Raw genomic sequence first — 17,500 nt, forward strand, 5'->3', positions numbered from 1 at the left:
TTGAGAGAGAGAGAGTGTGTCTGTGTGTGTGAGAGAGAGAGAGTGAGTGTATCTGTGAGTGAGAGAGAGAGAGAATGTGTCTGTGAGAGAGAGTGTCCGTGCAAGAGAGAGAGAGTGTGTCTGTGTGTGAGAGACAGAGAGAGTGTCTGTGGGAGAGAGAGATAGTGTGTCTGTGTGAGAGTGTGTCTGTGTGTGTGAGAGAGAGAGTGTCTGTGTGAGAGTGTGTCAGTCTGTGTGAGAGAGAGTGTCTGTGCGAGAGAGAGTCTGTCTGTGTGAGAGACAGAGTGTGTCTGTGAGACAGAGTGTGTCTGTGTGTGTGAGAGAGAGAGAGTATGTGTGTGTAAGAGTGTGTGTGAGTGTGTGTGAGAGAGTGTGTGTGTGTGTGTGAGAGAGTGAGAGAGTATGTGTGTGTGAGAGAGAGGGTGTGTGCATGTGAGAGAGAGAGCGTGTGTGTGTGAGAGAGTGAGAGAGTATGTGCGTGTGAGAGGGGGTGTGTGTGAGAGAGAGGGTGTGTGTGTGTGTGAGAGAGAGTGTGTGTGTGAGAGAGTGTGTGTGAGAGAGTATGTGTGTGTGAGAGAGAGTGTGTGGGTGAGAGAGAGAGAGAGAGAGTATGTGTGTGTGAGAGAGAGAGTGTGTGTGAGAGAGAGGGTGTGTGCGTGTGAGAGAGAGTGTATGTGTGAGAGTGTGTGTGTGTGTGTGTGTGTGTGTGAGATAGAGAGAGAGAGAGACAGAGAGAGAGAGAGAGAGAGAGAGAGAGAGAGAGAGAGTTTGTAATTATCACTTCATGGGGACATCATCATGTTTACACAGCAACCTCATGGGGACCAAAAACATTAAGGGTACAAAAATCCACGTCCTCACAGGGGTGATGCATTGAAAAGTGTTGAGGAGGCTGTAAACAGATGCCTCACAAATTTTTATCTTTGGCATATAACGCATGATCTGGACAAACTGTGTGTGTGATCGGTTTGGTCTATGTCGCCCCCTTTAGTCTGGAACCGGTATTTTTTGGGGGCGGGGTTTGGCCAACCACTTCACACACTCTGCAAGTCTAATTTATGCAAATTATGGTACCGCCCACTTAGTAAAGGACTGTGGCTAATCTGCATATGCACATTAGCTCTATTACCTATTAGCGGATTAAAAAGATTTAAAACAAAGAGGTAATATTTTTAAAGTTTTATTCAACTAGGCATTAATATTGATATTTAATTAAGTTAAAATTAACAGAAAATGTAAGTGTACAAAAAGTGACTGGTAAGTTAAAAGCCTAATTAGACTGTTAGAAGGTTAGATTGTTAGCATAAGATAAACTAATAAGTTAGAACAGATAGTTATCATGTTGTCCAAATAATTATAAGTCTTAATAGTAATTAAAGTTTCAGTTTTTAAATTTCTGCACAGCGAAATGACACTATTTAAAAATCTCCAAACAGTAAAACGAAATCCTTTAGTCGGGTTATGGCGGAGTGTAGTTTTTTTGACTGCACTAATAGTTCATAAACACCACACAGGAAGTAGGAAAAGAACTACATTTCCTATCTGCCCTGGCTGTCACAGACTAATAGCACCAGCTGCTTTCCATTGCCCTAAGGAGTGATTCTACTGCTGCAACGAGACCAAATACAACGAAAGGTAAGTTATTATTATAATTTTTTTGCAGTTTATAAGTTTGTAATTTTATTTCCCTGCTTTAAGACTTTATTTATAATTGAATCACAATATTAAAGTAATTGTTATGCTAGCGGACTTTACTAGCCAGAGTTAGCACACACTTTAACCAATCCAGCACATTAGTAAGTACAATAAGTTAATAAAATGAAGTTAATATATTAAATAGGCTTTGGTAGTTGTCATGTCATGTGAATATTTAGTGTTATACCGACTTCTGTAACTAGCTTCACCATGTAACGGATAGTTCGGTTATAAATAGCAGAGTCAGGCTTCCTAAATAGTTATCGATCTGAGCGCTGGATTGAGTTTAAAGCCTCTGAAATCGAGGACAGGGTGGACAGTAGTCTGGACCGAGCCGAGCTCATTAGTTCCAGTTATTAGTTTGTTATGAATCTGTAAAGCGCTGGGCGGTGGTGTGATGTGCTTCGATGTTGTAACTACAGCGCGCTCCTTTTATTCTGCGTCTCTAAACACCGCAGCTGAGCTGTGATCTGTGTGTAGAACAGGTTCTCACTCAGCAAAGTTATTAGCAAGCACGGATATGGTTATTTTCTTACTCAGAACATCACTAGGGACTGAAAATCTCAATATATTAACATTTTCTTTAGAGGTAAAATGGCACGAAGGTGGAAGAAGAATAATTATAACTAGACCAGTACATTTCCTGAAGAAAATGTGAGCGGTGCTTGCCATGGTGAAATCGGGACAGGGCGCCAATACATTCAAGAGCCGCCTCCGTAGAGTGCCAATACTTTGGAGAGCCGGACAGATATGGCACCAGCACTGTTAGAGCCGGCCGTGTAGTGCGCCAATACTTTTTAGAGCCGACCGTCAAGGTCGCCAGTACTTTTGAGAGCTGGCCGTGCAGGGTGCCAATACTTTTGAGAGCCGGCCAGATCGTGTGCCAATACTTCTGAGAGCTGAACAGATCGTGTGCCAATACATTTTAGAGCCGAACGTGTACGGAGGCAATACTTTTACAGCTTTCAGTTTAGAGGGCCAATACTTTCACAACTCAATGCAAGTCTATGGGAAATTTTCTGACTTTGAGCTTCCGTACTGGGAATGCCGACATTCCAATCACTTCCAAAAGTCATAGCACACCTCTCCTCGATCTCCGACATACGGTGCGAGACTAGTTACATGCCGAAAAAAAGTGGAAGAAGAAGAATAATAATTATAACTAGACTGGTACATTTCCTGAAGAAAATGTGAGTGGTGCTTGCAGTGGCGAAACAGGGACGGGCCCCAATACTTTCGAGAGCTGACGGTGTAGGGCGGCAATACTTTCGAGAGCTGGACAGATATGGCGCCAGCATTGTTAGAGCCGGCCGTGTAGTGCGCCAATACTTTTTAGATCCGACCGTCAAGGGCGCCAGTACTTTTGAGAGCTGGCCGTGCAGGGTGCCAATACTTCTGAGAGCCGAACAGATCGTGTGCCAATACATTTTAGAGCCAAATGTGTATGGAGGAAAATTTTTTAGAGCTTTCTCCTTAGAGGGCCAATACGTTCGAAACTCAATGCAAGTCTCTGGGAAATTTTCTGATTTTGAGCTTCCGTAGCGGGAATTCCGGCATTCTGATCGCTTATAAAAGTCATAGCACACCTCTGCTCAATAAGCCGATCGATTCGCACCTCACCCGTAGATCTCCGACAAACGGTGCGGGACTAGTTACGTGCCGAAAAAAAAGTGGAAGAAGAAGAATAATTATTATAATAATAATTAGACTGGTACATTTCCTGAAGAAAATGTGAGTGGTGCTTGTGTGGCAAAATTCAGATCGGGCGCCAATACTTTTGAAAGCCGACAGCGTAGGGCTCCAATACTTTCGAGAGTCGGACGAATAGGGTGCTAGAGGGGTTTAGCATGATGCTTGCATGTTTTAGCATGATGCTCGCGTGTTTTAGCATGATGCTCGCGTGTTTTAGCATCATGCTAGCGTGTTTTAGCATGTTTTAGCATCATGCTAGCGTGTTTTAGCATGTTTTAGCATCATGCTAGCATGTTTTAGCATGTTTTAGCATTATGCTAGCATGTTTTAGCATCGTGCTAGCATGTTTTAGCATCGTGCTAGCATGTTTTAGCATCGTGCTAGCATGTTTTAGCATCGTGCTAGCATGTTTTAGCATCTCGCTTACATGTTTTAGCATCATGCTGGCATGTTGCTAGCATGTGTTAGCACTGTACTGGCCATATAGGGTGCCAATACTTTTAAAGCTGGACAAATAGGGCGCAAATACTTTCGAATGCCGGACTCTAGGGCACCAATATATTCGAGAGGTGAAAGTGTAGGGTGTCAATAATTTCGAGTGCCGGACGCTAAGGGCGGCAATACTTTCGAGAGCCGACAGCGTAGGACAGCAATACTTTCGAGTGCCGGACGCTAAGGGCGCCAATACTTTCGCGAGCCAGACAGATGGGGCGCCAGCATTGTTAGAGCCGGCTGTATAGTGCGCCAATACTTTTTAGAGCCAGCCGTCAAGGGCGCCAATACTTTTGAGAGCTGGCCGTGCGGGGTCCCAATACTTTTGAGCGCCGGCAGGATAGGGTGCCAATACGGTTTAGAGCCGAACATGTACGGAGGCAAAACTTTTAGAGCTTTCTCCTTAGAGGGCCAATACTTTCGAACTCAATGCAAGTCTATGGGAAATTTTCAGAATTTGAGCTTCCGTAGCGGGAATTCCAGCATTCCGAACGCTTATAAAAGTCATAGCACACATCTCCTCAATAAGCCGATCGATTCGACACCTCACCCGTCGATCTCCGACAAACGGTGCGGGACTAGTTACATGCCGAAAAAAAGTGGAAGAAGCAGAATACTAACTAGACCGGTACATTTCCTGAAGAAAATGTGAGTGGTGCTTGTGTTGGTGAAACAGGGATGGGTGCCAATACTTTCCAGAGCCGACAGCATAGGGCGCCAATACTTCCAGAGCCGGACAAATATGGCGCCAGCATTGTTAGAGCCGGCCGTGTAGTGCGCCAATACATTTTAGAGCCGACTGTCGAGGGCGCCAGTACTTTTGAGAGCTGGCCGTGCGGGGTCCCAATACTTTTGAGCGCCGGCCAGAGAGGAGTAATAATAATAATAATAATAATAATAATAATAATAATATTATTATTATTATTATTATTATTATTATTATTATTAAGTATGCAAGGGAACAATAGAAGTGCTTTACAAGCACCACTAATTAAATGATCCATAGAATTAACCTGCATAAAAAATGACGGTCTGCACAGTTTTTCTTCAAAGTGTACTTTCATTGTACTTGAAAATTGCAGTTGTGAAGTATTTGTCCACTTAAACATTTACATCTGACCGTTAACAATAAAAATTCTGTGCAGAGCTATCATATTTGTAGAATTTGATGTTGAATATTCGGTCACTGAATACTTCTCTCTTTCTCTCGTTGTGGATTAAGTATTGATGCTGCAAAAGAAGACGGATCTTTTGGTAGGCTGGTTAATGATGACCACAAGCACCCAAATGGCAGAATGCAGAAGACTGAAGTGGATGGAAGCCCATATCTTTGTCTGTTTGCTTTAACAGACTTTAAAGAAGGTGATGAAATTACCTGCAATTACGGAGGAGGAGACTGGCCTTGGTGTAGCAAGGTATGCAGGGTATCTCCCTCTCTGCTTTCACAATTTAAAAATTATTAAAAGATAAACATTGTCTTATCCGGCAGTGTTGCAATTCATTTTTGTTGCACAACTAACTTTGTGCTTGTGCATTAACAATAAAATTAGACATTATTGTTCATCTGATCTGCTTCAGGTATTTTACTGCCACGTTTAAGCATGAACTACAAAACGTGTGTGTGTCTGAATGCTCCGTATTATCCCAAAGTCTTCCAAAGTATCCCATATCTAACCCTGAAATCATAAACTTAATTCCTATAGTGAAATAATTATTGTTTTTGTCGTATTGAAAAGCATGTTTGCTTTCTGTTACATAATCTTGTCTGTTAATAGTTACTATACGGAGTCCCCACAAAGCATGTTTTATTCAGGTGTGTGAGGGAGTCTTGTGATAGCTGAATAGATATGTGAATTTAGAACAGTGTCCCCATAGGTCACTTAAACCTGTTTAAATATGCAGATTATGGAGGGGGACACTGCTGAGAGCAATGGCCAGGAGAAACAGCAGCCATCACAGTCTACACCTTTTCTGGATCATAAATATCAGAATTGTGTAGTTTGCTGTCACTTTTAATCCTGCCTTTCAATCACACCTCTCCATAATTTCCAACATAAGCATCCCCTGGGACTCAGTAGGGTCCCTACTGCATCTTCTCCAAGAAAACCGAGTACTCTTAGTTACTATTTGGTACATATGCACAAACTGCAGTCAGAGTTTTCATTCGTGAGACGTGAAATGTAAGTTCCAGTCTGTAAGTTGCCAGACAATAATTTCTGTTGGGTGTAAGGGTGTGTGTTTGCTATGTAACTAATGTTTATTCTTACATTTAGGTAAAACATCTACTCTGAAAAAGAGGAAGGCTCGGGAAGGAAATGAGGTCCATGCAGTGGAGAGACATATGAAGACCTTCATCATGTCGTGTCGTGTCCCAGGGAAGTTGGTCTGTGAAAACTGCATTAGATCTGAGTCTTTATATCTTAAAGATAGAGACTGGCAAAGTGTCAAATTCTACGTCTACAACTGCACTGTAGCTTACAAAAGAGATATAAACAAAGATTAAATAACACTTTGATAGTAACACTTTACATCTATATTACAGATACTGTACATCATAACATCTGTAGTAATGCTTTAATAATAAGTTACGTTACACCTCTAGCCTTTTACTTTGTAATGAACCACTCAGCATTTACTTCATAATAAACTAATCAGGAACAAATCAGGCATTTAAAATATCCATAAGAATCTTTACCTACACCGTTATATTGAATTAGATCAAATTGGTTTGGGCCGCCTTCTTCCAGTGGGTCCTTATGCAGGTGACTGACAAGTTCATAAGTAAGCCTATTGGGCAATAAAAGCTTCAGTGTGCTACCCATTTACATGTTTAGACTGCCTGGAATCAAAATTAGCTACCTCAACATATATTATTAAGTTGTTACTGTCACTTTTTAGCTTAGTCAGTTAAGTGGATATAGAATAAAGAAAAAAATTGTGTTTGGTTGTGTGTCTGTGTTTGGCTAGTATCTTTATTTTTCTCAATATGTTTAACTTTGAGCTGGCTATATGTAGTAAGCAGAAGTGTTATGTCAAACTTAAATGAGTCCAAGTTCATTCATGGCACATGTGAGCTTAGTAGTTGTGCACTTTAATGGGCAAATATTTGTTGTCTTTTACAGTAAAGAAGCTCAAGACTCAAGTTGTCTTTATAATGTTGAATAGACAGGGTTTTTTCATCTGACTGACAATTTTTCACTTGATTAGAGATCCAGACCAATAAACAAATCCTTCATACAGCTAAAATATCAAAAGGATGAGTTTCTTTGTCATTTTGACTTGCCAAAATGACTGGGGATAGTGTTAATTTGTGATGCATGCCTGTGATAAGTAAGTGAGGTTCAGTACAGCTAGCACCTCTACTTTCTATTCCACAAAAAAAATTGTATACTTTGGAGCAGGAAATGAAAAGCTTCTTAGAATTATAGCCTCAAAACTAATAATAGCACTGGTACCACCTTCCTTAACAGGTTCCTAGGTTTCTCAAAGGGTTCCTCTGTTGGAAATAGAAAGCTCCAAAAAAAATGTAGTCTGCTATCTATTACGTGCAGATATTGAAATTTGTGTAAGAGAGCTTTTTGAAACCAAACTTTCACTGATTGCATATTTCACAAATAAGGCTAAGAGTCCTTCGTATAAACAATTAAGAACAACTGTTCAATATAATTTCATGAGAAGCTCAAACCTTCAAATAGAGAAAATACACATCATATCTGCTTTACAGACAGCCCTCTAAATTAGACATACTTAGTTTGTAATTTTGTATAAATAATTATAGAGTTAAATTGACAACTTTTTAAAATGGTTTTTTAAAACCATGTCCCATTGTTGTTATATAAACTACCTGATCTGTGTGTATGCAGATTAACTATCTAGTGATGTCCCACTACAACATGAAAACCAGCTAATTTTCTGTGTATGCAAATTAGGTCCCCATTAATGATGAGTTCTTGTTATGTCCACATTAGGTGTGAAAAAACCAAGCACAGAAATTTTGTGATTTAAATCCAGAATTTGAGATGATGTGTGTTCTCAGGCTTAAATTATACATGCCTGATTTTTTTCACATCTGTAGGACCTCAGGAAAGTGGTGTCCCCACAATACATGGGTGAGTGAGTGAGTGAGTGAGTGAGTGAGTGAGTGAGTGTTAAAGGTACAGGAGCAGTCTGGCTGTGCAGCTACAGTAAATGTTAATAATAATAATAATAGGACGTTATTTAAAAGCTCATACAGCTGATGTTATTTTTATTTAGTAGTTAATTTAACATGCTATGCTAACATGTAAACAATAAGATAATATTACCTGACGTACATTTTACACTCAATATTGACTGTTTCTGTTCTATTTCACCAACAAAAATATTTCCAAACAAAGCCACAGCAGGTCCTGCTCCTTTTTCCTCCTAATTCCCTCATTTCTCCACGTTGGGATTAATAAAGTATTATCTTATCTCATCTTTTGTTCAAATGGGAGATTTCTTATTTATTTTATTTATTTTGTTTATTTTTAAATAGGAGACCTTTTAATAATTTTATTAAAAAATGGCTTCATGTTTCAATTATAATGAAGCGTTTGTTCAAACAAAAATGTTTTCAGTCCTTTAAGGATCATTGTAACTGAGGATGTTATGTTTAAATAAACAGCAGGAGATTGAGCACCAGTGACTTGACACCTACAGCTGACAAAGCTGCAAGCAGGGTTCATAACTGTGCAAGAAAGCCCCGTTGGATTTAGAGTCTGACGCCTCAAAGTGATTTAAGGAAACACTAGGCTATTCTACTGGAGCCAACGGACGTGTCTGTCCGTGTTCGACCCTTCTTCAACAACAACTTTGCAGTCTCGTTTATATTCTCAGGTTTCCGCACGTGGACGTCCTCTTCAGTACATTTACTTCAGTCAAGTAATTAGAGCCTTTACTAGTTTACATGAACACATTCGGACGACTTACTTTACGTCAAAGCATTTTCCTAGGATAAAACACAAGCGTGTTTGATGAATGCCAAGGTGTTTTCCTGCTCATCTGAATAGAGTTCTCTCTGCATTACGACACAGTTTCATAACAGGCTTCAAGTTGCACAGGTGAAACCCCAGTGTAGTTCAAGTCCAGTGCCCTTTTCTCTCTGCAGTCGGCAAGATAGTGCACACGAGTTAGTTGACACAGACCGCTGACATGCCTTGAGCAGGCTTCAAGTTGCGTAGGGGAGACCCCAGTGCATTCCAAGTCCAGTGCCATGTTCTCTTGGCCATCAGAGGAAGGGAGCATGAGACAAGACTTAAGTGCATTTCCTTGGTTCATTTATGTTCTGATGGTTTATGTTTTGATCGTTTCAATGTGCCAACCTTCTTTACCAGCCGTAACCGCGATGGAGAATGAGACAAGGCTTAAGAGTGACTCCAAGGCTCATTGACGTTTTGATCGCGCATGGTCTCAACATTCCAAAGTGTCATGGGTCTTTTCAAATGGCTTCATGTTTCAATTATAAGGAAGCATTTGTTCAAACAAAAATGTTTTCAGTCCTTTAAGGATCATTGTAACTGATGATGTTATTATTATTCATAATAATAATAATAATAATAATAATAATGCTGATGTGGTGTCCTGTACTCTGATTTCTGTGTGTGAGAGAAACACACTCACATTTCTGTTACATGGGAAACTTTAGCTGTATTATGGCTGTGTGTGTGTGTGTGTGTGTGTGTGTGTGTGTGTGTGTGTGTGTGTGTGTGTGTGTGTGTGTGATCAGTGTTCTGATATTTCATCATTTCTCTTCCAGGCTGTGGGGGTGTAAACTGACAGAGGAAAGCTGTAGAGTTCTGTCCTCAGTTCTCAGATCAAACTCCTCCAGACTGAGAGAACTGAACCTGAGTGTCAATAACCTGCAGGATTCAGGAGTGAAGCTGCTCTCTGCTGGACTGGAGAATCCACACTGTACACTGGAGATACTGAGGTACACACACGCACACACACACACACACGCACACACTGTACACTGGAGATACTGAGGTACACACACACACACTCACACATACACTGTACACTGGAGATACTGAGGTACACACACACACACTCACACACACACATACACTGTACACTGGAGATACTGAGGTACACACACACACACACACACACACACTGTACACTGGAGATACTGAGGTACACACACACACTCACACACACACACATACACTGTACACTGGAGATACTGAGGTACACACACACACACACACACACACACACACACTGTACACTGGAGATACTGAGGTACACACACACACACACACACACACACATACACACACTGTACACTGGAGATACTGAGGTACACACACACACACACACTGTACACTGGAGATACTGAGGTACACACACACACACACACACATACACTGTACACTGGAGATACTGAGGTACACACACACACACATACACACACTGTACACTGGAGATACTGAGGTACACACACACACACACACATACACACACTGTACACTGGAGATACTGAGGTACACACACACACACACACTGTACACTGGAGATACTGAGGTACACACACACACACACACACATACACTGTACACTGGAGATACTGAGGTACACACACACACACACACATACACACACTGTACACTGGAGATACTGAGGTACACACACACACACACACACTGTGCACTGGAGACACTGAGGTACACTCACACACACACACACACACACACACACACACACACACACACACACTCATACTCACAAACACACATCCAGTTTCCATCTGTGGTGATTGTAATTGTAGTGATGTACAGTGCATCCAGAAAGTATTCACAGCGCTTCACTTTTTCCACATTTTGTTATGTTACAGTTTTATTCCAAATGGATTAAATTCATTATTTTCCTACAAACAATACCCCATAATGACAACGTGAAAGAAGTTTGTTTGAAATCTTTTCAAATTTATTTAAAAATAAAAAACAAAAAAAGCACATGTACATAAGTATTCACACCCTTTGCCATGACACTCAAAATTGAGCTCGGGTGTGTCCTGTTTCCACTGATCATCCTTCAGATGTTTCTACAACGTGATTGGAGTCCACCTGTGGTAAATTCAGTGGATTGGACATGATTTGGAAAGGCACACACCTGTCTATATAAGGTCCCACAGTTAACACTGCATGTCAGAGCACAAACCAAGCCATGAAGTCCAAGGAACTGACTGTAGACCTCCGAGACAGGATTGTATGGAGGCACAGATCTGGGGAAGGGTACAGAAACATTTCTGTAGCATTGAAGGTCCCAATGAGCACAGTGGCCTCCATCATCCGGAAATGGAGGAAGTCTGGAACCAGCAGGACTCTTCCTAGAGCTGGCCGCCCGGCCAAACTGAGCGGTCGGGGGAGACGGGCCTTAGTCAGGGAGGTGACCAGAAACCCGACAGTCACTCTGACAGAGCTCCAGCGTGTCTCTGTGGAGAGAGGAGAACCTTCCAGAAGAACAACCATCTCTGCAGCACTCCACCAATCAGGCCTGTATGGTAGAGTGGCCAGACAGAAGCCACTCCTCAGTAAAAGGCACGTGACAGGCCGCCTGGAGTTTGCCAAAAGGCACCTGAAGGACTCTCAGACCATGAGAAACAAAGATTGAACTCTTTGGCCTGAATGGCAAGCGTCATGTCTGGAGGAAACCAGGCACCAGTCATCACCTGGCCAATACCATCCCTACAGTGAAGCATGGTGGTGGGAGCATCATGCTGTGAGGATGTTTTTCAGCGGCAGGAAGTGGGAGACTAGTCAGGATCGAGGGAAAGATGAATGCAGCAATGTACAGAGACATTCAATTCATGATGCATGTATTTTTCCCACTACCGGCCTATAGTAGGCAAATATGCAGTTTGGGACACAGCCGAACGCTCTTGTTCGCCGTAAAGCGTAAAACTGCCGTGTGTGATCGTGTCCTGTCGCAAAATGCGGTGAAAACTCACACGACTTTCATAATATGATTAAGGTGTTTACATGTGTGTAATACACGTCCATAATACGATTAAAACAGGAGTAATCCACCTGTCTTAATTCGATTAGATCTTAATTAGATTATGACCATAATTAGATTAAGGTTGCTGTTTACATGGTAGTTTCTTAATCAAATTATGGTCTTAATTAGATTGAGTGGATTATTGTTGTCCATGTAAACGCAGTCATTGTCTCAAAGCAGCTTTACAGAAATATCAACACGGTGTACAGATATTAAAGGTGTGAATTTATCCCAACTGAGCAAGCCACTGAGTGGCGACGGTGGCAAGGAAAAACTCCCTAAGATGTTTTAAGAGGAAGAAACCTTGAGAGGAACCCGACTCAGAAGGGAACCCATCCTCATCTGGATGTGATTATTGACTGCAGCCTATCATTTGATGCTCATGTAGATAATATTACTAGGATATCATTCTTTCATCTCAGAAATATTTCTAAAATAAGAAACATATTGTCACTACATGATGCGGAAATACTAGTTCATGCATTCGTCACCTCTAGATTAGATTACTGTAATGCCTTACTGTCTGGATGTTCCAGTAGGAATATAAATAAGCTCCAGTTAGTCCAGAATGCAGCTGCTAGAGTCCTAACTAGAACTAGAAGATACGACCATATCACACCAATATTATCAACACTGCATTGGCTCCCAGTGGAATCTCGCATTAATTATAAAATACTTTTATTAACCTATAAAGCACTGAACGCTCTCGCGCCACAATATCTAAGCGACCTTTTGGTTTTCTATGATCCGCCACGCCTACTTAGGTCAAAAGATGCAGGCTATCTGACGGTACCTCGAATAGTGAAGGCTACAGCAGGGGGAAGAGCTTTCTCTTATAGAGCCCCACAGTTATGGAACAGTCTTCCTATTAGTGTTCGGGACTCAGACACAGTCTCAGTGTTTAAGTCTAAGCTTAAAACGTATTTGTTTACTCAAGCCTACCCTGACTAGATTCTGTTCTACTACTTCGCAGTCATAATGATCTTTTTTCTCCCTCTCTCCTTTCGCCGAGCCCCACACGAATTTATGGAGATACTAGAGATCCAGATCCTTCCTGCCTCTGGATGGAGCTCAAATCTTCTTTAATTCCAGACTGCTGGGACTACGGCTGCTCTTAAGGACATACAGACTTCATATGAATCCATAATGAACTTTTTCACAATATCTGTTGTTACCCAGATGAGGATGTGTTCCCTTCTGAGTCGGTTCCTCTCAAGGTTTCTTCCTCTTAAAACATCTTAGGGAGTTTTTCCTTGCCACCGTCGCCACTCAGTGGCTTGCTCAGTTGGGATAAATTCACACCTTTAATATCTGTACACCGTGTTGATATTTCTGTAAAGCTGCTTTGAGACAATGTCTATTGTAAAAAGCGCTATGCAAATAAAATTGAATTGAATAATGGCGCACTACACGGCCGGCTCTAACAGTGCTGGTGCCATATCTGTCCGGCTCTCGAAAGTATTTTCGCCCCATTCCTGTTTTGCCATGGCGAGCACCATCCACATTTTCTTCAGGAAATGTACCGATCTAGTTATTATTATAATTAATGGTGCTTGAAAAGCACTATTATTGTTATTTGGCAAACTTATTATAATTATAATTATTCCTCTTCTTCCACTTTTTTTTTCGGTGTGAAACTAGTCCCACACCGTTTGTCAGAGATCGACGGTTGAGGTGTCAAATCGATCGTCTTATTGAGCAGAGGTGTGCTGTGTATTACGGAAGTGATTGGAATGTCGGCATTCCCGGTACGGAAGCGCAAAGTCGGAAAATTTCCCATAGACTTGCATTGAGTTGCGAAAGAATTGGCGCTCTACACCACCAGCTCTAAAAGAATTGCCTCCATACACGCCCGGCTCTCAAAAGTATTGGCGCCCAATCTGGCCGACTCTCAAAAGTACTGGCACCCCGCATGGCTGGCTCTCCATAGTATTTCCGCCCTACACGGCCAGCTCTCAGAAGTATTGGCACCCTGTGACTCCAGCTCTCAAACGAATTGGCACCCTACGCCGTCAGCTGTCAAAATTATTGGCACCCCACTCTTCTGGCTGTCAAAAGTATTGGCACGCTACACTTTCGGCTATCGAAAGTATTGGCGCCTGATCTGAATTTTGCCATGTCAAGCAGCACACATTTTCTTCAGGAAATGTACTGGTCTAGTTTATTATTATTATTATTGTTGTGTGTGTGTGTGTATCTGTCTTATTATTTCTGTGTCTGTGTTATTATTTCAGACATCAGATATTTCTCATCTATATTAAATGTTTTCTACACATTTGATCATTTTAGAAAATGTTTGAAGGATTTTTACACGCACCCCTGCTCTCATCAGACAGAACCTCGATTGGGAAACACTGGGTTAGTTACTCGTCTGACCAATGTGTTTAACTTACTCTCCATCATCACTTTTATTCTGAGTAACATTCATTATTCACACAAAAACTACTTACACACCAATCCTCACTAATATCAGGATACTCGCTCTCATTAAGGGAAAACCAGAAAAATACATTTCTGCAGATATTTAAGTAAACTTACTCAGCGTATGAGTTCTGCTTCTTTATCTAATGATCTGCTGAGTGTTTCTAGCTCCTGTTATTTTATTTTAGTTTATATATTTGTATAGAGCTCTGACAGTTGTTCGTGCTCAGCTGAATGAAGTCACGAGATAATAAATGAAGGTAATGAAATGATAATGTGTGTGATGTAGATTTTACCAGACTTTTAATTCTGTTCTCCGTATTTGCAGCGTTTTCAGGCTTTTACTTTCAGTATTTACAGGCCTTTGCTCGATGGATCAGAAAGCTGTCTGAAAACAAAAGATATCAGTGTGTGTGTGTGTGTTTATTACGCTACCTCACTGCCCCTCCCCCTCTGCAGAATAAACGGTTAGGAAGTGAAAGTGAAAGTCAGTCTCCATTTTGTGTGGAGGGGAAAATACAGCATTTCAGGAGTAAAAACACAGTGAGTATCTACATCTAAAGCTATAATATATAAACACACTGAATGTACACTAGATGCAGAAGAGTTTTGTGGGTTTGTACTGAAGTTTGAATGTACACAGGTTGTTTTATGACTTGATACAGAGACTATTTCCTGTAAGTGAACTCTGTGCTGATACAGGGGTTGATTTAACACACCGATGTTGGAGTGAAGTAAACGTGTGTCCTGCTGTAATCTGGAGAAGGAGACATGACCTCCAACATGAGTGTGTCTGGAGAACAGGACTTAAAGAGAGACGAGAGGTGAGTTACTTTTCCATTCACCAGCAATAAACACACACCGTCTCATGGAACAGATCTGTATCTCTAAACACTCACTAGTTAACAGAGGAACTAGACTTTGGTTTAAGGTGTTTAATAGCAGTGAATATATCACTGATCTGATCTAAGAACAGTTTAGAGAAATCATTCACTGAGAGAAGACTAAAAAGGACTGTGTAATGTGGAGGAGAAGAGCAGTGTAGCTTTGAGTCAGTGAACTCTACAGGCTTTAAGACCCAGCTGAGTCAGTTATCTATGATTGGGACTCCTGACATCAGTGTAATTCCTGAGGTATGGGGCGTGTCTCCTGTTTGAATAAGTGTGCAGACTGGAGCTGAATTAAAAAGATGGAATTATTGGTGTTTAATGATGAACACATTGTGTAACAGTGCTGAGACAGCAGAGTATTAATTATTGCTGATATTTCTGTTTCATTCTAGAATGATGGAGGGAAAGAGATCAGACTCACCAAAACCCAGCTGTGTGTCCATGAAGAGTAACTGGTCAATGGAGCAGCCACTTCACTTCAGAGACGGAGCCAGTTCTCCTGATGTGAGGTCAGTACAGTGAGGTGTTTTACAGCAGTGTTCCACCTGATCAAACTCACTGGTCTCATTCTGAAGCCCTTCATGATCTTTATCAGGTGTTGAAGCAGTAAAACACTAAACTGTGCAGTGCTGAAGCTCTCGGACTGGCAGTGAGGAAAACTGCTTTAAGAGTTCAGTTCAGTCTGCAGTCCCTGAGCTGGAGGGTCTGTGGTGCTACACAACAACATTTACACCTGGGACATTAATGACTAGATCACTATTTTATTCATAAACATGTTAGTGTCAGTGAGAAATCCTGAAATCAGTGTATTGTGTTAAAAGGATAGTGTTAAATATCTGTCTCTGTATGTATTAGTGTGTGTTGTGCAGCTATGAATACATATAGTCTATATTACATCATGTGTTTTATTTCTTCACAGACCACAACAGAAGAAATCAAACCTCAGCAGAAATCAGTTGGACTCCATATTCAAGGTGTGTGTCTTTTTAATGTGTGTAACTTGTGTGTGAGCAGGTTGCAGGTTTTTTAGTTAAGATCATGACAATTTACAGATTTAATAATGTGCAGCAGCATTATGGGAATTAGGCAGAATTTTAGCTGTAACTGTGGGAATAGAAAGAGACTTTTCTTCTTTTCATAAAATAAAAGCATCTCTCAGTGTGTAACATTATAATATTTAGATGTGTTCCTGTGTGTTTCTAACCAGGAGCTGGAACACAAAGTCATCACTCTGATAAAGAATGACTTCGGAAAAAAACACTGCAATATCTTGAATTAGTTTCCTCTGCAATTCATCCTCACAAATTCAAGCTGCAAAAATTCAGGCCTTCAAATTCGGGTCTTCAAATTCAGGTCTTCACATCCGGATCTCACAGGAAGAGCAGTGGATTGCCGATAGTGTAATATCTTATGGATTGCCGATAGTGTAGTATCTTATGGAATTGCCGATAGTGTAATATCTTATGGAATTGCCGATAGTGTAATATCTTATGGAATTGCCGATAGTGTAATATCTTATGGAATGCCGATAGTGTAATATCTTATGGAATGCCGATAGTGTAATATCTTATGGAATTGCCGATAGTGTAATATCTTATGGAATTGCCGATAGTGTAATATCTTATGGAATGCCGATAGTGTAATATCTTATGGAATGCCGATAGTGTAATATTTTATAGAATGCCGATAGTGAATCTTCATCTTCTGTTTCACTATCGGTATGGAAGTACAATCCACACCATAACCACCAACGCGTTGAGCCGGTTCTGAGCAAAGTGTAATGATACTATCAGCATTCCACTGCTCTTTCTGTGAGACCCGGATGTGAAGACCCGAATTTGCAGACCCGGATTTTTGCAGCCTGAATTTGTGAGGATGAATTGCAGAGGAAACTAATTCAAGCATTGATATTGCGGTGTTTTTTATCCGATTTGTGTCAAATTGCTGGGCAGAAAAATTCAAGTATTGTTATTGCGGTAAGTTTTTATTCAGGTTATGTAATTCAACATGCCAGGACATTTGGCACTATTATACTTCCATAATTTTTACCCTGTCCCAAATTTCCCCCTTATACCTTAATGACCTTCTGGCTTTAGTCCCAGCCTGGTACACTTCATCCTGGAAGTCTGATCTGTTATTGTGACACTGGTATTGAAGCTTAAAGGGCTTTGATTGGAAACACAGTTCTGGTGAATGTCTAATTGCTAATTTATTGCCAGAGTAAAGCTGCTTTAGACAAAACACACGGTTCTTCTAACTCCGTTTACACAGGACATACAGAGATGCAG

At 41.0% G+C, this 17,500-nt stretch overlaps 1 protein-coding gene across 7 annotated transcripts in view; it reads left to right on the top strand.

Annotated features, from left to right (window-relative positions):
- Positions 1-1,073: 1,073 nt before the first annotated feature.
- The window catches only part of LOC128630455 (ribonuclease inhibitor-like), a 21,123-nt gene continuing 4,696 nt past the window's right edge, over positions 1,074-17,500 (top strand). The window contains exons 1-8 of one of the 7 annotated variants that reach the window (XM_053678951.1): positions 1,074-1,163; positions 1,515-1,635; positions 5,102-5,294; positions 6,153-6,262; positions 9,656-9,829; positions 14,782-14,865; positions 14,988-15,146; positions 15,605-15,721. In XM_053678951.1, the coding sequence (XP_053534926.1) occupies positions 15,094-15,146; positions 15,605-15,721 (170 nt within the window). In that variant the 5' untranslated portion in view covers positions 1,074-1,163; positions 1,515-1,635; positions 5,102-5,294; ... (2 more) ...; positions 14,782-14,865; positions 14,988-15,093. The other 6 variants (XM_053678947.1, XM_053678948.1, XM_053678952.1 and 3 more) reach the window with 6 other exon arrangements.

This window comes from Ictalurus punctatus, unplaced genomic scaffold, assembly GCF_001660625.3.
Source record: "Ictalurus punctatus breed USDA103 unplaced genomic scaffold, Coco_2.0 Super-Scaffold_100056, whole genome shotgun sequence".
Lineage (NCBI taxonomy): Eukaryota > Metazoa > Chordata > Actinopteri > Siluriformes > Ictaluridae > Ictalurus > Ictalurus punctatus.